At 37.4% G+C, this 25,271-nt stretch overlaps 1 protein-coding gene across 1 annotated transcript in view; it reads right to left on the bottom strand.

Annotated features, from left to right (window-relative positions):
* eys (eyes shut) overlaps positions 1–25,271 on the bottom strand; it is a 159,331-nt gene that overhangs the window by 22,100 nt on the left and 111,960 nt on the right. The window contains exons 4-5 of the mRNA XM_017611674.1: positions 18,706–18,858; positions 16,268–18,510 (exon numbers count right to left, since the gene is read on the bottom strand). Coding sequence (XP_017467163.1) covers positions 16,268–18,510; positions 18,706–18,858 — 2,396 coding nt within the window. The remainder of the gene's footprint in view (positions 1–16,267; positions 18,511–18,705; positions 18,859–25,271) is intronic.

A 25,271-nucleotide genomic window follows, 5' to 3' on the forward strand; every position in this document is an offset into this window, starting at 1 on the left:
GACAGACGGACGGACAGACAGACATGGCTTAATCGATTTCTTTTTTCATCCTGATCATTTATGTATACATTTGTCTATATCTATCTCGATTCGTTTTGGCTGTTACAAACAACCGTTATGTGAACAAAATTAATATACCCTTGTGCACAAGTGCGCTCGGGTATAAAAAATGTATATATCTCGATATAAATCGATAGCTCGATAAACTATGGATACTTCCATAAATGTCAACTACTTGGTTAATTTTAATAGCTTCATATTTTCGACAGCCACACAAATGTCTATAACTCGTTGCACTCGGGTAACACGATTCGATAAACAGTGATAACTCGATAAACTTATGTAAGCTTGAAATTTGGATAACTCGATATGTTTTGAGAGTTTCAAAAACTTCGGTTCTATAAATCGACAAATATCAATAAATATCTATAACTCGATAAGTTCAAAGGATTCGCTGATTTTCGATAACTCGAAAAATTTTGTTAACTTTAAAAACAACGATAATTCAAAAAATACCGATGACTGCATACGATCCAAATCAACCAACCGCCGCTAAAGAAGTATCACTTCAAAAATATACCGGTAACGATACATCCGATTGAAAATATCGATTTCAGCTTCCATTTTTATTAAGAAAAAAAGTATCAGCATATCGATAACGGTAACAACAGAACATTTTTATTCGACCTCATAACTACTTAAATGCCTGTAAATTCGCTTGCGTACGTTGCTTGCCATTATAAATGCACACAGGAAGCTATTAAAGGCCTCAGTAATTTGGGGTTAACATCAGAATTTCTTTTAAGCAAAAACTAGCTCGTAGGCAGAGTTGTTTTTGCTAATATAGTACGTACATGTCTACAGATATGCATATTTACGAGTACAAATAATATAGTAGACTATACAGATTCACCTCTTTAGCTTTGCCTGTTGAAACCTTGCTTCCAACCCGGCAGCTCCTTGCCTATTGTTCTTGTTCAGCTAAACTTTTTGTGGTTAAAATTAAACTTGACTTAAAAGTGTGCTGTTGTAAAAAAAAAGTTACTTAATGCCACTTTAGGTTGATGCGCACACACACACACATATACACACATATACATACAAAGCTAGCCACAAGGCTGCAAGTGCACTTTACCAAGTCTCCAGAGACAACAGCAACAGAGGCGGCGCACAACAGGCAGCTGACGCTAATGTCACATCAACATCATTTGAAGCGTTGTAAAGTTGCTGTTGGTAAGCCATAAGCCACTAGTGCGTCCGCGACACCACCCCCCCCCCGGAGAATTTGTCAACGCTGCGCCAACACAAGGTCGACTTAGATTGCAGTGCAAGCACAGGTACACAGGTGACACTAAGCGGCTGCGCACGCACATGCCTACGCGCCGACTAAGAGCCCATGTGTTTGTATGCGTTTTTGCTACACTTTTGCTCGATTCGGTTGTGGGTTTTGCCTTGGTACAGCGTCAACTGTTTACGAAAGCGAAAACATTGTCGACAACTTGCCTGCGTAAGGCATGCAGCGCTGCTGGCAGGCATTGTTGTGGATGTTGCAAGCAACAACCGTTGGTTACGAGCAAAAAAAAAAACAAAAACGTAACGAAAGCTAGTTAAAATGACTGCGGCACACAAGAGGCATACACACACGCACACACATAATGAATTAAACAACAAAGCAGACGGAGGCAACGCAACGCAGCAGAGATGTTACAAAATATGAAAAATGATGCAAAACATTGCTCCGCAGCGCTGTGCGATAGCAGGGGAAAAGTGGCAAGAGGGAGCGGGGTGCAGCATTGTACTTTGCTAAGTGAAAGTTTCTCTACGCTACTCGCACAGCAGAAGAAATATGAATACACAGATGGCTGCAAGCCGCTACCGTCAACGGACTACATACAACGGTGTGCAGGCGGGCAGGCGGGCAGGCGGGCAGGTGGACCGACAGGTAGGCAGCTGCTGATGGTTTAATTACTTATGAAAAATAAAGTGGCATGTCAGTAGAGTTCAGTAGTTGCCACTAGGCTAGGCAGGTCGCATGCGCAAACTTTGACACAAGCAGCAGCACAGTTCAACTCAACTCAACTCAGCTCAGCTGAGCTCACCTTCTCAGCGTTTCAGTTCAATTTAAATAGTGGTGGAAGGTTAAGTGCATATGAGTGTGTGTGGGTTTATCTTTGCGTCGGTTAATGAAAGTATGCGTTACATTAAAAGCAAAGCAGCAGCATTGAAAGTGCACACCGGCGCTGCACAAAACTCTATAAAGTGTCAGGCCCAGCAGCAGTCTGGTGCCAGGCAGCTCTCAGCTTGGCTTGTGTTATACTCAAAAAGTCAGATTATGCACAAGAGTCATATCTACTGCTAGGCGCAGGGAAACCGGGTGGTTAACTGGCTCGAAACCTGGACATTCTGGAGTTCTGGAAGGTTATGACTTCCTTCGTAAAAAGATAGATTATTTCGCACCCGAAATGGCTTCCAGAAGCTTCTTCTCTACCTACGCGCTGACTGGCCATTGAGCGATTGGTATTCACGCGGTAAGGCTAGGAATCTGAATTGATCCCTTTTGTATCACTTTCTATTAGAATGTGCAGCCTTCGCGAGGCGATGATGGAAACATTTTGGCTTGTGCTTATTAACTAACATTCGAAGTTTCGCTAGCGCGGAGATTCGACGACTAAATTCATGTTCTCCGTTCGCTTTTTCGTGGTATCGCAAAGGACATTTTCTTAATTGTCCAACCACTTCACCGCACCTAACCTAGCCTAACTAAACCTGGTTACGAAATAGGCAACCTCTGCATCGGAGCAGTCCATATTGGGGATTCCTACTGCTCTCACCAACCAAATTCATACCGATCCATTAGCTCTAAGCTCTTTCTCCTAAAACTTAGGTGAAGACTTATGGGCAGGCATATCAAATATAGGAAAATTAAAAAGTTCATGGAGAGCAGAGAGCTGGCGGTAAGTTACTTCGTGGATGTAAATTGCATTTCCGTTAAAAAGGGACAGTCGGGTCCAGTGCAAAGGGGTTCACGTTACGTTAGGAAGCTGTCATACTTTCACTCGGAGCCAAGTTTGGCCATTTTGAACGTCCTATATGAGTCCCAGGAGGAGCAAGATCCATCTAGCCGGAGTATTTACTTCGCTGGTAAAAAAGCGAGAGCTCAAGTGCTTTAGTTGCCTTGTCTGGCCATTGGCCCTTCGCATAGGTAATTTTGAACCTATTCCTCCTCTTCCTCATCCCGAAAACATCTGCAGGGAGAACGTGTTGTGTATACGCTCTAGTTGGACCATTGGTGCAATAGCAGTGTCCTGCGACGACGCCGGTAATCAGTAATGTCATCTAAGTTGCGTATGATCCCGTTATGCCGTCGTGTTTTCACTCGATATCGCTACGTACCCGTATATGCTTTACTTTCATGAATACATACATACTTGTGGCAGCTTGAAGCGAAGAACCATATTCGATATTCGGCCTTAGCATAGATGCCATAACTCTTGCCGGCCTCCGTAATAAACGTAACCCTCAGCACTAAAGAAGCCCTGCAGATATACCTTTGCATAACGAAACTAGAGAAAATGGGATACAGCCAGGGATAAGCTTGTCTATTAAATAAAGTTTGATTCATTGCGAACAGACATTGTAGCACAAGAATCCTAAGCGGGGAGAAGTGGAAAGAAAATATTATCACTCTACCAGATAGTTTTGATGGTACAGATGGCTCGAAACAGACGGTATGGTGGGAGGAGGTGTTTTCTCATGGAACCCTCCTCTGAAAAGAGAAGATTGGAATAGAAATTCTAGGCAGAGACCAACGCTTAACACAATTGCAACTCTTTGGGTATCATCTAGTTAAAAATACCATTAACTACTATCACAAAATGATAGAGGGTGAACCAGTTGAGCTGAAAAGCAAGCTGGTGGTTTTCTAATTCATAGCTAGTAGTTTTTACTACAGGGTACACGCATATGTAGGCAAGTTCTGCTTAGTTGCATTGAAAATATTTGCTGTGAAAATTTAATTTAAATCCAGTGGCAGGTGCTTACAAAGCGCCTTAAAGTATGCTTTTCAACTATGCAAACACATACATACATACGTATTAAATCCTTGTATGCGCGCCACCATTTTGCCATTGCCTATGGCATCGCCACTTTTCGCTACCTACTATGTACATACATACATAGTATGTGTGTTTGTCTATCATAAATTATGACAATAAAACGTCGCCGCAGGCTTAATCGTCACCAACTCACAATGATGCTATCTTCAAGCTTATGATGTTTGTTGTTTGCCATAGACATTTGAATGCAGCGCTGAGGGTTGCCGCTAATATCTATGTACATACATATGTACAGACCAAAGTGCATGTACGTAGTGCATATAAACCTACAAACTATGTATGCACGTATGTACGTTTACGTACATATAAATTTAATATCTGCCAATGTTTAGCGGCTTTCGTGTGCTTTGAGTTTCCAAAGCTTTTGTGGTGAGTTAATTCGGCTTTACTAACAATTTTCATGCTTCAACTCTAGTTAGCTTATTTAGTTGTACATCTAAATTAGGAAATGCATGTGTGTTGGTGAATTTACACGCAACATGCTAAGTACATAGCGAGCGTGTGTGCATTACTAGTTGGAACTAGTTTATGCCATTAAAACTTTAGTCTGTTTAAATGTTTACCTAACGAAAAAGCGAGCACTTGTATATGCACAAATAACCCTGTACATATGTATGTATGTACTTAAATGCGTAATGCACATTAAGCTGCTGACTTTATACGACTCAAAATTTGCAGAGTTGACTGTAATGATGATATAACATAGATGAGAGATTTTGATGAGCCCTGTTGATAGATTAGTTTGTATGTAAGACAGAAAGTGTCTGTCGTGGCTTTGATTTAGCACCGATTGCTAAGGATCTGCAAAGTGGGTAACTACATAGAAATATTTGGAAATTATTTATACCATTATGAGCATATATTGCTAAGCTAAGTTATGTGGTGAGTGGGAGTTTAATCGCAAATGCGATGCAGATTTTGCAAGATGGACCTCGTGCGCTTTAAACGTAAGACGCGCCGCTCTCCCGTACGAGTGTAGGTAAATGTGCTTGTTGGTTGCCCCTTTTTTACACTCTGCCTCAGACATAGTTCAATGGTATGCACCTCGGCCAGAAAGTCAGGGTAACCTTACCCCATGCTGCTGAAAGAGAACCTTCTCTCCGTCAGTATACCAAACATGGCTGCACTTCCGGGGTTTAGGTCGTTCGTTGTCCCAGTTGCTTTGGTTAACGAAAATACCTTGGAATTCTGTGTGAAATGAAGTCTTGAAAGGCACAGGTCCACAAAGTTAATGCCCAGCCCGTTCTCTTGTTGTATCACCCTGCATGTGGAAGGGTGTATGAGCTTCTTGTCTTCCGCATTACACCCTGAGGTGAGCCTTGATGTAAACAGTAGAGCCTTTTTCTTGATTACAATAGTATATAGAGGAGGCAGGTTAAGAAGCACCTCGAGAGCAGCGGTCGGCGTTGTTCACATCGCGCCAATTATATCCAAACCAAAAAATTTAGTTATTGTAGTTTACTGAGCATGGCCGGTGTGGACTTCGTTTCTACATTCTGCAACCCGACAGACATATCGCAAGTTAGAATGGCCTGAAAGGCGGTATTAGAAAGGACAGTATGTGAGGAATTTCCGTTTGGACATGAGCTGAAAAAATGCAATCTGCTCCAGGTGATTTGATAGGCGCTTAGGCAGGCATAGCCCATCTTATTCTATCCTCGTCTAACAGGCTTTTGGCGACTCTGCAATCCTCTGCCGCGGACTAGCCGTTAGTATAGGAAGTTTATGCCAATTTTCGTGGATTTCTCCATTGCACCAAAAACGAATCTAAAGTGCGTTAAAGGGTTCTCATTTTTGTGACCATAATCGCTAGATCCATTAAGCTAAGAACTTTTGAATAAACACCGAAAAGCCGGCTAGTCATCGAAAGCCAAATTTTCCCGCTATGTGTGTTTGTCGCTTTGTTGAACTTGCCCACAAATCGCTTAGGCGATTACAGCGCCAAATAAGAAGAAGAAGAAGTGTGTTTGTCGCTGAATCCTGTGTTAAAATCTTTAAAAGGGCAATGCCTTCTCGAAACCAGCAAGTCGTCGCAAATAGTATTAGTATTGTTGGGGATAATACACTGCGACCTCAAGATCTATTGTGCTCATTTTCGTTGTTGGGTTTACGACAGGGTACTCGAACGTAAAATATACTTAAGTCTTAATCTGCTAATTCAAAAGCAAAAATAAAAATAATATTTAATTCCTTAGTAACTATAATGGTATCTACTCCTTTTTGCACGTTTATATTGTGGTTCAGAAAGTAGTATCTACCAGTGCAGTGCAGTTGGTTGTGTTACTGACACATTTGATGATATAAAATTCAAACAAAAAGTAGGCTAAAGTAAAAGCTCAATAAATACTGCATTCGCATTTAAGCACCTTGACAACTCAACTGATTATCACGCTCATCCTTCTGTTTACTCAATATCAAATCGATGACACAGTTCTAGCCATCGGCAATTGGCATGAAAGACATACGAGTATAATTTTAATGCTTAAGTTACTTAAATAAGGTCATTCGTATGTATGAATAAGTAAGCCTTAATATTGGTAAAGTAATACCCTTATCACTAAGTATATATGTATGTACATACGTACATGTTTATGCCAGCCTACGTGGGTATAAGGGAAAACGGAATTCACTTATAGATATACCATGGGTAAATACATGCACATTAGGGTGCACCAGTCTCCATACAAAAAAAAAAAAAAAAAAAAATCGGTTCCCTTTTCTATCGTAATTAAAAAATTGTTTTTATTTTAAAACTTCCGCCAAAATATTTCTGAAGAATATTAAGTTGATGCAACTGGGCGCATTTGAAAGTATATAAAAAAATCCAGGTTTTTTTTTTTTAATAAAATTAGTTTTTAAAAATACTTTATTTTTAGAAATCACCTCAGATGATAAAATAGTTTAAGTTTAAGAGATCTGCATCAAAATGTTTAGCAATTTTATTAACGGAACCAAAATAAAAACATTTTTTGAGGTTTTTTCAAATCGGTCCAGTCTCATAAATTTTAATACATTTCCGAAATATTTTGGGGCAAGTCTTAAAATATAAAATGTTTTAGAATTCCGGTGAAAAAATTCAACTTTTTTTGGTGATGTGCCCTAATATAATATTTAATAATATGTATGAACATTAGGGGGGTCCAAAATAAGTAAATTCGGAAATTTAATGCTCTCACCCTCCAGAATTGTTCCATATCGAAAAAATATAACCCTATTCTTTTAATTTAAAATCAAAAAATATTTAGTGGTCGATCAAAGCGAGTTCATGTATTTTATATGGGGGAAAAAACTACTTTTCGTTGAAATGGTATTGAATTCTTGAAAATCAATATTTTTCTATCGGAAACCTCTGGTTCTCTTCAGGATAGTTCCAATAACAATACCCATTTATTTGTTTAACCATTTTTTAATACTAAAGTTTTTTTATTTATCTCCCCATTGCTTTTTCTGGCTTTTCTAGGGGTTTTGGCGTACCTATAAAATAAAGTTGCTATAAAAAAATGGTCAAATAATTAATTGAATATTATTATTGGGAATCTTCTGGAGAGAAACAGTGTTTTCCGATCGAAAAATATTAATTTTCAAGAATTCTATACCATTGCTACGAAAAGGGGGTTTCTCCCTCTGTAAATTGTAAATTTTTGATTTCAAAATAAAAGAAAATAGGGGTATATTTTTTCGGTATAGAAAAATCTTAGGGGGTGAGAGCAACAAAATTCCGAATCTACATTTTCAGATGCATTTTTGGACCACCCTAATGTACATACAATATTAATACAGCAATTTGTACGAAGTTGTTAAATGGGAGTGAGCAGCTGCCGATGGTTTGCTTACCTTCTGTACGTACATATATCCCTGTGTAAGTATGTAAATATTGGGGTGGTCCTTAAAAAGATCAAATGAACGATTTTTTTCAGTCTCACCCCCTCAAAGTGTAACACCACGGTCACAGATATCACTTATAACTTTTGTTCCCGATTGGAGACGGTTAAGGCATAGATGCTTCTGTGGAGGCTCAAAAAAGTAAAAAAAGAAAAAAGTTTTTCATCTAATATCCAAAATCGATACTACTAAAGTGAAGATATCACATATAAATTTTGGTCCCGATTGCAGTCTCCAAAACAAGTAATGCATTGATATAAAAATTTGGCTCCTACATTTAAGGACTACCCTAGTATATATACATATATGTCTGTATGTAAGTATTGAAATCGACAGACAAGCTTATTGGAAATCCGTATTACAGCAGCTAATAAAGCAAACTAAAGTAGGAAAACAGAAATGCAATAATAAGAAAAGCAACCACAGCCAGGCATATAAGCACTTTCTCTTCGTATATGTAGGCATTGCATTTTGCATTGAGGCGTTTGTATGTTTGATAACAAATATATGTATATTCACACCTAGTTAACTCAGCTAAAAAAAAAAAGTTTTGTATTTGTATTTACAAACAAGCAAGGCTGCAATGAAAATGAATGAAAAACTTTTGCCATTTACGTGGTAAAAATGTTTTTTTCGCAATTTAAACCTTTACTTATAACTGCAGACCATAGTTGAAATGTGTGGTCTGGTATGGGAAAAGCAATAATAACGGTAATAATAAACGGCTCATAATAGTTCGGGGGTTTTTTGTTTTTTTGTATTTACGATTCTGTCGAAATGCTTTATTTCAGCTCCTTTAAGGATGGCACGCGCTTCAGCAAAAAACGATAATAATAATCCTTTTCAATGTTTGCAGTATTTTGCTGCTCGAAAGTTGCGTTTACACTAATTTACCTTGAAGCGGAAGTACCAAATATCATTGTTTTCTTACGTGGAACTCGCACAAATTGTATGCATAATCTCGTTAAAGAGAATTTTGCTGCAGAAATTAGCTTTTTCATACATACATAAATATGTGCGTATGTAAGACCATTTAATGTTCTCTTGTATCCTTGAGACGTTTTCGCGGAAAAACCTATCACTTTCTGGCTTTTCGAAGAAAATTTTATAAATAGTACTAAGAATAAAGTTTACGAAAATATTCGCATAAGTACTTAGGTAAGTATGTATGCATGAATATCATTTCACGTCAACTTTTGTGCCACAAGTTTTCTGATTTTATCAGCGCGGGTCACATATGTAAGTAAGGTGCGCAATGGGAGCAGCTTCTAGGTTGCGCAGTTATAATTGCTCGACTATGCGCAACTACTACTCTTCGCAATCCCTCACTCTTATTCGGTTAAAGGACTCACTGACGTCTACAGCTGCCTGGGATCTAGCTAGATATATGTATAAACAGTGTGACCGGTTTGATCCAAGTGGATAAAAAAAGATACATTTTACGATGAATTCTGGAAAGTAACTTTTTTTCAATTTTGATACTTTTCCAAATACAAATGAAAAAAATCTGTAAATTTGTATAGTGTTGCATTTTTTTTCGCTGTGTTGAATAATAAAATTTAGGGCTTGGTACTCGGTAATTCGGTGCTCGGTGGGGCCCTGTTTCCACAGGAAAACACCAATGTCGCGATAACCATGTCACAAAATATATTTCCAACGGATACCGTCCTATTGCTGGACATCTATTGCAGGCAATTTGATAGTTTGACAGCCATATATAACGGGTGATTTTTTTGAGGTTAGGATTTTCATGCATTAGTATTTGACAGATCACGTGGGATTTCAGACATGGTGTCAAAGAGAAAGATGCTCAGTATGCTTTGACATTTCATCATGAATAGACTTACTAACGAGCAACGCTTGCAAATCATTGAATTTTATTACCAAAATCAGTGTTCGGTTCGCTTTACGTCCGATTTATGGTCTACATAATCGACCAAGTGAGCAAACAATTAATGCGATTGTGACCAAGTTTCGCACTCAGTTTACTTTATTGGACATTAAACCAACCACACGAATGCGTACAGTGCGTACAGAAGAGAATATTGCGTCTGTTTCTGAGAGTGTTGCTGAAGACCGTGAAATGTCGATTCGTCGCCGTTCGCAGCAATTGGGTTTGCGAAACACATTTCGAACCGAACACTGATTTTGGTAATAAAATTCAATGATTTGCAAGCGTTGCTCGTTAGTAAGTCTATTCATGATGAAATGTCAAAGCATACTGAGCATCTTTCTCTTTGACACCATGTCTGAAATCCCACGTGATCTGTCAAATACTAATGCATGAAAATCCTAACCTCAAAAAAATCACCCGTTATTTGCACTTGAATGAAAGCGTGCTGGTGGTAACATCGATGAAATATTAATATTAAATCAAAATAAGAATCTCTCCCCTATTGTATTATTTGTGATAACGTTGTAGGAAGTTATTCGGTAAGATTTTTTAAGATTTAAATGTTTTTAAAGACCGAAATTGAGAGAATGTTGTCTGGCGGCATCATACGGCAAATGCTTATACATATGAAGACATCAAAGTGCCCACACATACAAAAACTTGCAATCATACTGCCCGTCAAAATGACAGTTGGTAGGCAATAAATATTGCAAGGTGTAACTGCAACTGAAATTACGCAAATCGCATTCGGGAAATAATTTCAATTTGCTCGTGCAATAAATTTTAAATTGTTTTGGAAAATGATTTTTCATAAAAATTATTGGTTTTATTCCATATTGATGCTTTAATACATAAATGAAGAAAAGTAATACATATTGATACATTTAAAGTCTCTTTTCTGCTACAATTTTTCAAAAGCCCGCGGTCAAACTGGCGGCAATGCATGCAAAATAAAGTTCGTATAAAAGGCAGAAGTCAGCCTTGACTAAGACCATTTTCGATCGATGTAGAACACAGTCAAATATTAAAAGAGCTATGATTTGAGAGCATATAGCTGCAATGTCCAGAGATTTAATGGGGAAAGTATGTGCGTGAAAGGTGCTTCTGCCAAGCTGGTTTATGTCTTGCGATATGAGTAAAGCTGATATCCGATATGAAATCGGATAAAATTTACCATTTCCGCTCAGTTTATCTATATTTAAAGACTACGTCATGACCTTATATGTAAGTATAAATATCTCTTTTCTGGAATATTTCCAAAATGAAAAAAATTACATACAGTGTAATTAAAATAAAATTCCGTCGATGTTTCCCATCGCACAAAGCCATCTACGCCACTGTAAAAACGTACAAGTGTTAACAATCTTTCATTTAGCTTCATGTAAATTGTGTAATTAAACGGAAATTTTGCCGGCAGCCAAAGTAAAGGCAAAGTGAAAAGAACAAAAAAAAAACAACAAAACAAACAACAAAAAAATCAGTGCCTTCAGAACAATTTCACTCAACGCTTTGCAATGCATCAAACGCATTTAATTGGCTTTCGTTAATTCACGCACTTTGAGTTGTTTACTTTTTTGCATTTTTTGTTGTTGGTATGCATTGAAAGTTTGTTGAGAATTGTTGCTATTTTTGTGGGCATAACTACGCTCTTCTCGCCGTTACATTACAGCTGGTAATTGCGATAAACATGGCCTCATTTATTAAATGTCATTGTTGTATTTGCTGCGGTGTAAACACAAAGTGCGGGTAAATGCAAAATTGCTAGCGAAAAGGGCGAAATGTGAATGAGTGTGTGTGTATGTGTGTATGCTTGTATGCTTGTTGCGGATTGAAAGGCTTGCAATGATTTTATTTTATTTTTTTGCTGAGAAGTTGCCAAGTAATATTGTGCGTGTTAATTGTAATCACGATCAATCTGTAGTTATGAGACGAAGCAGAAAATCAGCAATTATCAATTCATAAATGTGGCGGCCAAAAGCCAATTGAATTTAAATACCTTTAGGTAAATTTGTTTGTGTGAGTTTAATGCAAAGGCTAGTGGTGATTTTAATTGCAGTTTAATGAAATGCATTACCGATATTGTGCATAAATGTATATCTACTAACAGAAAAAAGGGGGTTCTCTAAAGAATTTTTTTTCAGGGTTTAAAGTTTAATATGAAAATTATATAAAAACCACGGTGTTGTGTAAAAGCAAAGCGTTTTTCTCTACGACCACAGTTGCCCTAACTGCAATGTTGCATATATGTTTACCAGCACTTAATATAATGTCCAAAGAAGAGACCGTTATAATAGAAATAATATATACTTGTAATGCCAACATATCAAGATACCGCAGATCTCACCATATGCCTGATGACATAAACGGAGAAGTTTTCTCACCCGACCCTAAGCAAAATACATCCTTTCGACTGCCTTTATCGAGCAGTTATCAAAGTCGCTAAGGGAGGAATGAAGTCTTCATTTTCTCTAACAGCGCGTAAGTCCTGATTACTTTCGACTCACAAATAGACAATATATAGCCCGGTCAAGTCAAGCTCTACTTAATCTTACACCGTTTCATGTGGCAATACAAGAGGAAGCATGCTACTGGAAAAATAACTCCCCTTTAGTAAAGACGCAACGTTATTCAAGGCGGAACTAACTGCCATACTGGAGACCGCCCAACGTCTTAATAAACAGGCAATATGCCATAACAAAAATCTCCATACTTTCGGATAGTCAATCTGTCCTCAAAGCTCTAGATAGCTACTTGTTTCTCATCAAAAACCCTTATAGAGTGCCATGGAGCCCTCAATAAGATAGCCGCCCAAAATAGGGTCTCCTTAATCTGGGTGCTTGGTCATGAAGGCTATGATGGCAGTGAAAAGGCGGACTTTAAAGTTGAAAAAGGGGCAGAAACACCTTTTATTGGGCCCAAGAAGGACTTCAACAAGTGGGCAATATCCAGCACTGCTAGTCATTGGAATAAGTGTGAGGGACATCATGACTCAAAGAAATTCCTTTTATTCATTGTCAAAAGACCTCAATCAGCGCTCATGCTAAGCAGGAAAAACCTAAAAACGTATTGTGGAACACTAACAGGCCACTGTACGTGTAAAAAACACATGTACATGCTTGCCATATGTAGTAAAGACATTTGCGGGCTCTGTGGCGAAGAACAGCAACCAATATGTTCCTCAGATTCTGCAAATGAACGTCTGAAAATCCCAAGCTTTAGGTAATATCGCTCAAGAAGTACTTAGTACCTTGATAAAAATCAGATTTTATGGGCGTTGCACTAGAAATTACCTGCTTTTCTCGATTTAACAAGAAAGATCGGAATAGACGGTGCAGATGCTTCCTGGCGGCCACAATAGGCCAGTACGAAAAATGTCCCGATCTCCAAAGATTTCTCCTTATACCTTATAACTAATCTTGGGTCGAAAATAACTTGAAATTTTTGGCTTTTTATTTTTCAGTTATTCATTAGAAGCTAAATTATGTCTGCGTTCAGCGTTGAACTTAAAACTTCACAAAAAATTTTGAAAATTTCCGAATAAAGTTGGCCTAAAACAGATGCGATGCAAAAATTTACGATATGCGAGCAGTACAAACCACTGCGGTATATGAGAGTGCTCAAACAGATGTATCACAGCAAGCACAATTGATCGCACGATATGCATGGCTTTACCATTTTAGGGTTGCAAATTTTTGACTTTTTGTCACCTAAAACAGTCTCCTACACACAGCGAGAGAGGTTCAGCCATGATATTTATGTAACAATCAGCTTTTGCAAGCCTGGGTTATGTCGCAGTGTATCGTATTGCACCAGTTTGAGGGCATTTGCTTTATAACGTTATCGCATCAAATGCAGTAGGCCAACTTAAAGCACGAAAAGTAACGAAAAAGTTTAAAAAAAGTTTAAGTTTAAAGTATTTTCTATTGTTTTTTTTAGACATATAGATATAAACGTGCACACAGTTTCTTTCCTACCGACAAATCTCATTGCCCGCTTCGCTCAAGCAGCAAGAAGAGGGCAACGAAAAGGCGTCTTGCCTAGAAAAGAAGAAGAATATCTTTGAATATGGACTATGTATATATTTTTTATCAAAAGGCTTTCCGTTGCGGTATCTGTCTCACACCCATCGATTACTATTTGCACTTTCACCTATCTACACTTTGAATGCACACAGCTGCATTCATCTCACTCCAGTACGCCATGTCGTATACGTAATCATGAAGCGTTGAATTTGATGAGCTATCCATATGGAAAAGCCATTTTAATACACTTTATATTGTCAACAAAAATCTGCTGCGCTCAGCATCGTTAAATGCAATTTTGTATTTGTATTTGTTATAAAATTCACTGTCATTACGATGCGCGTTCAACCAAATGACAATACGCAGGCTGGTGGGCAAATACAAAGAGAGTTTTATGTGGCATAGCGGTTTGCGGTGGTTGTAATAATTTATGTACAAAATTTTTTCTGTGGGTGTGCACTTGCAGTTTTATGTGTGGAAATGCATTTTTGAAAACATTTTTGCAGTAATTTTTTTCTCGCAATCAACTGATTCTCTGCCACAAAATTAAATTTCGGAAGCGGTGGCAAGCGGATGTACATAAGGAACTTTTCCATCAGTTTCAGAGCCACATTGACATTTATAAGAATGAGCAAAGTATTTTAATTTTTTTTTTGAAATGCTTACTTTGATAAGCTAGCAAAAGAAATCCCGATTCATCACTCCTATCATTCGTTATTTTCATGTGTAACCATTGGCTTAAAAGCATGCTTTTCCCTCTTTTGTTAGTAAATTATTTATTTGTTTTATGACGGTTATTTAATTAATGTACAATTGTGTCAAAAAAAAAAAACACATGCCACACAAATGTACAAACACAAATATGAATGTATATTCATTTAACCACAAATTAATTGTAACAACCCATTGACTGCATTGTAAATGGTGAAGTGACCATAATCGATTAAATTATTACCATTAATAAATCCATTGACATAACTATTACAAAGGCGCATTTTCCAATTGAATATGACTTTATGAATTCAAGCGTTTAATTAAAAATTGTAATTGATAAAGTGGGAGATTATCATTTTATTTATAATAAAAAAGTAAAAAGGTGAATGAGTGGCAATTTTAATAATGTAAAGCAGAAATTAGTTATATACATATACAACTGCATGGCGGCCGAATCTGCTTGATACGGATACCTACTTCTACTCGGTGTATTTCAGGTTTATATCTGAAATTTTTAATTCATAGCCGAAGCTCTACATATTCAAAGAGAGATTTTTGTAGGACAAATACATAGAACTTTAGCAGAAGACGTCTCTCATACATTTTCAGCAGAAACTTTGATGTTGGTCATACCTGCGTCCTACCCAGTAATACAAAGTACATATGGAAAAATCTCCAGAATCGTGTGCTTTTGTGTCACTCACCCTTAAATTAATTTTATTATTGTAATTTTAATTTTTGTAACGGGTTCTTGTAACTATTTTTTCCTTTTTTACCAGATACCTTCAAAAATCATGTAAAATCAGAAAACTATGTGTTCTTCATTGGAAATAAACTGTAAAAATTTGAAATCCGTAATTGTAAACTCGTAATTGTCAAAAAGGTAATATTTGAAGTGTAAAATTTTATAGAACACTAAAAAAATGCCAAAAATCTTCATCAAAATTTAAAAATTTCTAAATATAGTTCAGAAATAAAGCATTTGAAAAACCATCTTCCATTAGTAAGCCATTTTACGTATTAAATAATTTGAAGCTAACTTTCTAAACCGGTGGCAACCCTCTTCAAAGACCTCTAAAATGTTGTCAATGTTAAAATCAAAGATCTCTTATCACTCTTTCGTTTGATACCCATATTTGAATATTTCAGCTTTAACTTTTTAAACAGGTGGCAACCCTATAAAAATATCTTCAAAATAAAAAAAAACCTGCCTAAATCTTTTTCATCTGAGCCTGATATTGCGAATCATATTTCAATTACGTAATCACAGTTCTTTTAAACACGTGGCAACTCTCCTAAATACAGTTCTAAATTAAATCAGTTTTAAGCTGATTGATACCTATCTTTTACTAATTCATTTGTCTTATTAAATAATTTGAATTTCGCGTTTCAATCAGGTGGCAACCCTTTTCAAACAACACAAAAAAATGTTCAAACCAAAGTTATTTTAAGACTCTTTCGTTTGACAACCCCATTTTAGTATTTTATATAACTTGTAATTCGACTTTTAAAACAGGTGGCCACACTCCTCTAAAAATTTGTAAATACTACCTTCTTAAACCTCTTTCGTCTGGCACCCATACGGGCACTTACATTCTCACTTCATTATATAAGTAATCACTCTTTATTTCTACACTTACCCTCGAACCCTCGGAAGTGGTGACGCAAGTGCCACCATTATAGCAGCCCACCTTGATGCAATCCGCTTCGGTGGCATTATCTACACCGCCAGCGCCACCACGCGCAACACCCGTTTCGCCACCGCCGCCCGTCGCCACTGTATTTGAGCTTTCAACCTCTTCACTGCTCGCCACTGTTGTAGTGCCAGGCTTGCCGGCAGCCGGCGCATAAGTGCTGTAAACCGCCGGCGAAGGAGCTGGTGGTGTTGTCGGTGGTGGCGCCGGCGGCAATGTGGTGTACGCTGGTGCCAGTGTACCCGGCGCAGGAGCTGGCTGCTCAGTTGGCGGCAGGTAAGTAGCCATAGTAATGCGTGTGGTGGTCGGCGGCGATGTCGGTGGTGGTAATGTTGTTGGCGGCAATGCTGCAGGTGTAGAAGATGGCTCTGGTGGTTGTGGTGGCGGTGGCTGTGTAGTCTCTTCTGCCGACTCGGATTCTGGCGGCGCGAGGGTTGTTGGCGCAGCTGGCGGCACAGTTGGTGTTGTAGCCGGGCGTGCTGACGTAGTGGGCCGAATCAGGTCTTCAGTATACAGTGGTTGCGTTGTGGTCACCGCTACAGCTGGCGGTGGTGCTGGTGACAATGTTGTTGGCACGCCGCCGCGATGTGTGGTATGCGGCAGCAACGTGTGGTCGTCTTTGATGGTAGGCGGCGGATGTGTGGTATGATGGTGGTGGTGATGGTGATGATGATGATGAATGGGACGTTCGACGGTGACGCCAGCAGTTGGAGTGACAGTCGGCGTCACAGTATCGCCGCCTATATGTGGTGGTAATGTTGTGCCACCATGGACGATGGCTGGCGTTGCTGACGGCAGCGTTGGCGGTGGGTAGGTTGCGCCTGGACGCGCTGTTGTCACTGTGCTCAAGTCTTTGCTGGTGAAGTCCTTGTAGCGTGTGGTAACCGACACTTCGGGGTATTCGGTGAAGAAGGGCGCGGCTGTGGTGGTCACACCCTTGTCCGCCGTCCAAATGCGATGTGGTGTGGTGGGTGCTTCGTGATCTGGGTACTCGGGATAACCTGTGGGTATGTGCTTGCCGGCGAATTCGGGGAGTATGTGCACCGTGCTGCTGGGAAAGAGTATTGTTGCTGTAGGCCGGTAAGTGGGACGTGCTGTCGAGAAGTCGATGGAGAAAGTGGTCTCGATAGTCGTAACATAGTGCTTGAATGGCGGACGCGTGGAGTAGGTGATGGTCGGGCGTTCATCCGACTCTGCGCTCTTTGAAACCGCCGATGAACCGGGTGTGTAATCCGCATCCACGCCACTACTCGTCACCTTAGCTGTGGTGGTGGGAACTTCCTGACCGCTACTAACGTCGAGTCGCGTCACCTCATCGGAGGTGCCAATTTCAACTGACGCGCTTCCTTCGGAGGAGTATGACACATCAACGCTGCTGCCACCAGACTCTGCGGTATATGAGCGCGATGACTCTGTCGTGTGCACCTTCTCCTCCGAGGAGGTGGAGGCGGCGGCGCTACTTGCTGTCGTAACCGGACCAGTCGGTGGTTTTACTTCCACTTCACCATGCTCCTCTTCAGTCTCCTCAGTCTCAACGGAAGTAGACACACTTGCCACCCCCGCGGCAGGCGTCGTTGTAGTCACTACAGTTATCGCGGGAATATGCGGTGTCGCCGCCTCCGTTGTCGTTGTTACTGTCGCCGCGGTTGTTGCAGCTATTGGCCGCACCATTGTTGTCGGTGGCATTGTCGATATGGCTGCAGTGTAATTGCAGTCCAACGAATCCTCGCCAATCATTAGGCACTCGCATAGCATTCCTGTCAGCAACGGCGGACATGAACATGAAAACGTGTCAACACCATCAATGCATACGCCACCATTCATGCAACGCGGTCCCAATTGGCACTCATCGTACTGATATTCGCACTTCTCGCCATGATAGTCAGGCACACAATAGCACGTCGGTATGCCCTCCTCCATCAGGCAGAGCGCATTGTTCTGGCATGGATTGTCGGCGCAAATTAATATCTCCTCTTCGCAATTGTTCCCCGTATAGCCCATCGGACAGGCGCACACATACGATGCCAATTTGTCCACGCATACACCGCCATTCTGACATGGCGCCGACTCGCATTCGTTGATCTCCTCCTGACAGATGCGTCCATGCCAGCCGGCAGTACATTCGCAGGAAAACTCCAGACCGGGACCCTCGATGCATTCGCCGCCATTCTGACAGCGAGCACCAGTGCCTGTAACAAAGCGGAAAGAGAGAGAGAATATGGTGGACATTAGTTATATTGATGTCGTAGATGTGGCTTTGTGTGTGTGTGTGAGTGTGTTTGTGCGTGCTTTCAAGTGTCCCTTTACGTTAGTGTGTTTGTAAAAATTTCAATTTTCCATTTGTTGGCATTCACCTGCGTTGATTTGTCCACTCCTACACTTACCCGTCTCGCAGACCGCCACATCGATTTCACAATTGATGCCCAGGTAGCCCGGCTGACAGGTGCAGGTGTAGCCATTGTTCCGGTCACGACAATGTCCGCCGTTTTGACATGGATTCGACATACACTCATCGACATTTTCCTCGCAATTGATTCCTGTTATTGGTCGTCCGAAATGGTTATTGTATATGAAAGTAGAAAAGAAAATGGTGAGGAATAAATTCAATAAATGGCATAAAAAATTGTTTTCAATTAAATATAATAGTTAAGGGTTTACATTAGACCGAAAGGCAGAAAGAGCTTTCATAATATTTGCCAGTAATGACAATTGTTTTGCGAGGGCTTTTGTCTTTCGAAAGACTGTGGTGAGTTGCCAGAATTGCCATGTTAAATTCTGTAAAATATCTATTTAGCAACAATTTTGTGAAACCTTTTTATTCAATTCATGAAGATATTATCTATTGTTTCTATTAAATAAGCTCTTATTCTTCTCTTGCAGATTCCATAACGACGTCAAGGGACAAAGTAAGGTAAGTTATCTCAAAATCATAACCGTTTTCCTTATATAAACTTAGCTTGAGTCAGCATCAGATACTTATATGAACTATGAAAGCTGCGACAAGATTCTATAGAGAAACAAGTTCAACAGCCTTCTACTTTCTTAGTGATGTCATGGCTAATTCTGGCAACCAGATTTAGATTTTTCAGCACGAAATTAGTTTCGCATTTTTTTTACTTGAAAATTTAATTATTTCCTTTCTAACCATTGATTGAGTATAAATATTCCCCTACAATATCGTTCAATAACGGAGTATATCAAGTACTACTTTAAAATGCAGCTTAAGGATCCTCCCGTTATGAAGAAATAAGCGTACATATCTACAAACACGAAGCGCATGGCCCTACTATCACTGAACCTATTCTTCCTTCCATTATCTGTCAATTGCATTTAACACTTAGAACATACACACATCGAACATTTCGTTGTAAATTGTAATTGTAATCTTCACCTAAAAGCAAATAATGGCACAATAGTAGTAAGCGCAAGAAAATTGCACCAACACAAAAGAAAATAAAAATATCACATAAAAGATAAGAGCAAAGAACACCAAACAACCACCAGAACATCAACCGGGAAATGAAAACAATATTGAGCGAAGAAATTGAAAAATTACTCTAGTAAATAAACAATGTAATACATAGGGATGGATATATGTATGTTTGTGCATATATATCTAAAACTAAAGTGCTTGGCCGCGCTGTACGTATATATACATATGTACAAATGTATGTATCTATTTATAAAAAAGTATAAAAGAAGAAAACTAAGATGAAAAAAATCAACTAAATATTTTTCTAGAAAATAAATGATAATGGTAACACTATAAAAATCACAAACACGAATATAGAGCTTTGTTTATGAATGACAGCAGACTATGTGGGTAATACATAGTGCAACAGCCAGAAGGGGTACAGAGACGTAATTAAACATGCTTATATTGGGACTACCAAGAAATTCTCGGAACTATGTTGCGATTATCAGGACTATATCGGGATTTGCGGGATTATTTCGAGATTTTCAATGCTATTGCGGGTTATTTTAGGAGTTTCCGGGTTCCGCTATAGTCCAGTAGTGGAATGTTCGGAACTGTTTCAGGATTTTCCGAACTATTTTCTGGTCTATTTTGGGTCTTAATGGTTGCTTATTGATTTTCCACCATAAAGTATTTAGTTTGTAAGAATTTTTTTTCATCTTGTAAATACCGAGGTACTTAAGCTTCTTCTAAATAATTAAGATTTTTTTACACGATAATAAACTATTTTATGTAGATGCATAACAACAATTGAACTACCGAAAACCATACTTAGGTTTTAAAATGCTTTCCTGTCTTTCGAACGACTAATTGAAAGATTTGCTAAGGAGGAGGTCTGAGCGTTATTTCGTTTGACTTTTAGCAATAAGTTCTTCAAAAATTAAATAAAATTAATAGAATATATAATTTTTCTTTTCTTAAATAATAAAAATGAAAAATAAAAAAAAGATTTATTGCAAAGAAAATAAAACAAAATTAAAACGGCAAAATACATAAAAGATATTTAAAAAGTGAAAGAAATTAAACAAAATATATCTCATTTTAAAACAATAAAATATGAAAATTTATTAAAAATAAAAATTTTTTCTAAAACAATAAATATATTAAAAAAGAAGAAACAAAATTAAAAATGAAAAAAGTCATAAAAATTACATAAATGAAATTAAAAAATATTTTTCTTTTTAATATAAAATAAAACAATAAAAACTAAATTAAGTTAAAGAAAAAAGATAAAGTATGTTACTAAAAAATTAATTGATATTAAAAAAGTATTTTTCTTTTTAAAACAAAAAAATCTAAAAATAGAAAGTAACTGCAACTAATAAAGAAAAAATAGAAAATATTTTGCTTTTAAAAATAATAAAACCTAAAAGTTATAGAAAAATTTTATAAAGAAAGGAACAAAAAATTAAAATAGCAAGAAAAATTCTGCTCCCGAGGACTCGAACCCGTTTCTCTTGAATGGAAGTTCAGTGCTTTGCATACTCGGCTATTGCGACTGCTGAAGCGGCGAAGCAAAATGATATACTAGTGCGATTTTATTCTAAAGCTTTTTGGCTAGAATAACAAAAGTATTTCGAACTCTCTTACCATCTCGCTTTCATTTGTCTTAAGTAGGGCTTTTTTTGCTATCTTAGCCAGAAATTCCCGTTAAATTGAGTTAAAATTTTACCCAGTTCAAAAATATCCTGCATATTAATCCGGGTCTAAAGCTATTTGTGCGCAAAGTCGATCTAAATTCGCGAAGCAGTAACACACATTTTAGCTGAATCATTCCATCCCATACATTTTAGCTCAATCACTAACCCACTTACAAAGTTTCATATTTATTTAGAAAGTCAGTGTTGCCAACTTGAAAAAAAATGTGTTAAATGAAAATCCAAACAGAGTTCAAACTGATAGTGTGTGCATCAAACGTAAAGTGTTTTCAAACACTCTAAAAAATCTGTTTAAAAACGTGACTATAAATCGAGTAGATATATTTTTGTTTATTTTTAAAAATTTTGGGTAAATTTACACGATGGAGGTTATTAAAGAAAAAATGCAAGAGTAAAATTCTTTTCTTTCTTTTCTTTCGAAAATTAATCGCTATTCCATTTTCATACCGAATATTATAATTGGCAGACTTTTAAAATCAATAAATTTAATAGAACCCCGCCTGTTTCTGCTACCCGTTTCCATGACAATCCAGATGGCTATCCCCACTTTCCACGCTCCCCATATGTATGTATGTATGTATGCTCCATGCAGCGTGTGTGTCTCTCATTTTGGTTGCCTGTAAATTCGTTGCAATTTAATTTACGCTACCACGTTCTCTACAACAATTTGCTGTTTGTGTTATTGTTGTCATTGCTGCTATTGCGATGCATCGCCGCAGTCATTGCGCCTGTTACTATAAACTACGAACGTTTAGTTGTTGGTGCACTTGTACGCTGTTTACTTTACGCCCGTTGTTATTTCTGGTTATTGCCATCGTGTATTCCTATTCTTTTTGCAGCTGGTGTTGCTGTTGTTAGTCTCAGTTGTTGGTAAGTGCAAAGCTACTGGCGTGTAAAGTTGCAAACAAATTCACGAAAGTTTACAGAAAAATAAAACGCAAAACAAGACAAGACAAGACACTACAAAAGTGCTGAAATACATACAACGCTTTCGCACTTCTCTCTCACAGCACAGCAAATCCTTTAGCGTAATGTCCTGCGCTGCTTGCGTCTGTCAGCCGCTTGTCTGTCTGGCTCTTGTATGCTTGTTTGTGCTTTCACTCGCTGACTTAGATTTTTGGAAAGCGCGCTTTATAGGGCTCGCCGAGTTTTTCACTTGCCAAGTCGTGGCGTAATTCGGTGAATTGCATTTGGTCGGGACTTTCATGTTAAAAGTTGGCAAAAGTCTTTCGCCTCAGCATTGAATACTTGAAAAGTTGGCCATTTTCGCAAAGAGTTGCAGCTGTAGTTGTAGTTTCAGTTAGTTGTAGTTGAAAGTAAGTTCTATTTGGTAATAATTGTGGAGTGTAGAAAGATGCGCTGCTCTAGAAATGTGGCAAGTTGCTGCATGTTTTTGAAAGATTTTGCGCAAACCTAAAATTTTCCAAAGAACTTGTGTTCTTCTTCTTCTTCTTTTTTGGTAGTTTCTCTTTTCGCGCGAAAAACATTAAAACTTATTTTTGTGTTTATTCTATTGTGCTTGGTGATTTTAAGATGGTTTAGGGCTACGTTTGTAAATTTGGCACTTCAGTGCGTAAATGGAATCAAAAATTTTTTGAATAAGAAAATACTAAGTAAGTAGCAAAGATTTGTATGCACCTGGGTCTTTTATTGTATGAAGTCTTCTTTTCTTCTGAAGTTGAAACCCCTAGCCAGCCTACTCAGTGTGGCAGGATATATTTCACCAATAAAGTTGAATGATTGGATTGGAGTAGACTTGAAAATCAAGGCACATAACTAATTATAATCTCCAGTGTGGCTGAGGAGGGATATCGGGACAGAAAAAAATGGGAGCATAATTTCTTTGACATCTCAAAAAACATAGGTCAAGATATAAAGTTTACAAAATTTTCTTTATTCTGGCAGGAAAATCTTACAAAAAATAATGTTCTTGCGAACTTGCATGGCAACGGTGCAACGGGCGCAATGGCCAAGTGGGCAAAATTCTACCCTGGCATTCGAGAGATCCGTGACTCAAATACTCGGGCAAGGGAATTTTTTACAATCTTGTTTTAAATAAATTTTGTTTCTCTTTCTAAATTTTATTAATATTTTTTTTTATATTTTATTGCTTTAAAAAGATTTTGTTTTAATTCATTTAGTTTTAAGGAACTTATTTTATATTTTGCTCTTTTTAATTAAATTTTCTTATAATTTTTAGTTTTAAAAAGAAATATATTTTTTATATTTTTTTTTAATTATGAAAGTTTTAATTTTCTTTTTTTTCATTTTAATTTAGTTTTCTTAAAATTTTTATTTTTTTAAAAAGGAAATATTTTTTTTGTTTGCATTTAAATTTTAAGAAGTTGTTTTGTTTTGCTTTTTTAGCGAAATTGTTTTTTCATTTCACTTTTTTTCGATTTTATTGTAAAAGGAAAATATTTTTTTTAAATTTCATTTAATGCTTAGGAACTGAATTCTTTTTTCCTAAATTTAATTTGTTTTAAATTTAGTTTTATTTAAAGTCTTACATTTTAGATATTGTTTTAAAAACAAAAATATTTCTTAATTTCATATAATTTTTAGGAATATATTTAATTTTTTCTTTCCTTAATTTTATAACTTTTTTTTAAATTTAGCTTTATTGTTTCAAAAAGAAAATTATTTTTTGAACTCATTACGTTTTTTTGACTTGTTTTATTTTTCGCTTTTTATTTAATTAAATTTTTACGCGCTTATTTTATTTTTATATTTAAATTTTTTTAATTCAATTTTCTATTAATTCGTATTGTTCCAAATGATTTACTTTTATTTTAATTTCATAAAATTTTTGGGAACTTGTTTTACTTTGTAATTTTTTTTAATTCGACTTCATACTTTAAATTTTCTTTTAATTTTTGTTTTCTAAAAAGAGTTCTTTTTAACCGACTTCCAAAAAAGGAGGAGGTTATCAGTTCGTCGGAATATTTTTTTTTGTTTTTTTTTTTTTATGTATGTTAGCGCATAACTTTGGACCACGTCATTTTTAGCAAAAAAAAAACCGACTTCAACTCCCATATAAAAAAAATATATATATATATATCTCATGATCCACTGATGGGATCTCAACCAGATTAGTTTGGGACCACCTCTGAGACACTACCTTTCCGATGCAAAAAGAATTATCGAAATCGGTTGACGTGGTCCAAAGTTATGCGGTAACATACATAAAAAAAAAAAAAAAATATTCCGACGAACTGATAACCTCCTCCTTTTTTGGAAGTCGGTTAAAAACAGAATCACGCTAAGACCGCCTCATTATTAGCAGATCTTGAAAATTAGAAAGAACTTTCATGATAGCTTACAGAATTCGCAATTGCCTTAAAAGAAAGAATTTTGAAAGACTGTGGTGAGTTGAAAGGCAGTTGACAGAATTGCACTTTAAATCCGCCGTTTGCCATATCTCAGGTCAAAAGGCTTTGCAACCGCACTTAAGTATGTACATAGTCTGATTAAGAAATCATCTACCACGAAACAATCTCCATAGTCTGGAAAGCGTTTTCTCGCCTGACATGAGAAAATTGAGTATGGGTTAAGTGAGTGGAGCCAGACCTGCATTGACATCTCTTTCTACGTTTCGGACCGATAGATGTCATCTGATTGATCTAGTTCCAATAAATAATCTGGCAAATGAATTTGAAGCTAGTATTTATTCGTAAGGATAACATTTTGCTTTCATGCCCTCTTAAGAGTCGTACGGTAGCGCCCCTATCGTCGCACATTGGTGCAGCCCAAAGCAAAAAAGTTCATGTCAAAAATTGCGATTTTCTACCATCCAGAAAGAATTTGTAGGAAGGCC

Source organism: Rhagoletis zephyria, unplaced genomic scaffold (genome assembly GCF_001687245.7).
Source record: "Rhagoletis zephyria isolate East Lansing unplaced genomic scaffold, Rhagoletis_zephyria_1.1 Rzeph_scaffold_00438, whole genome shotgun sequence".
NCBI classification, from domain to species: domain Eukaryota; kingdom Metazoa; phylum Arthropoda; class Insecta; order Diptera; family Tephritidae; genus Rhagoletis; species Rhagoletis zephyria.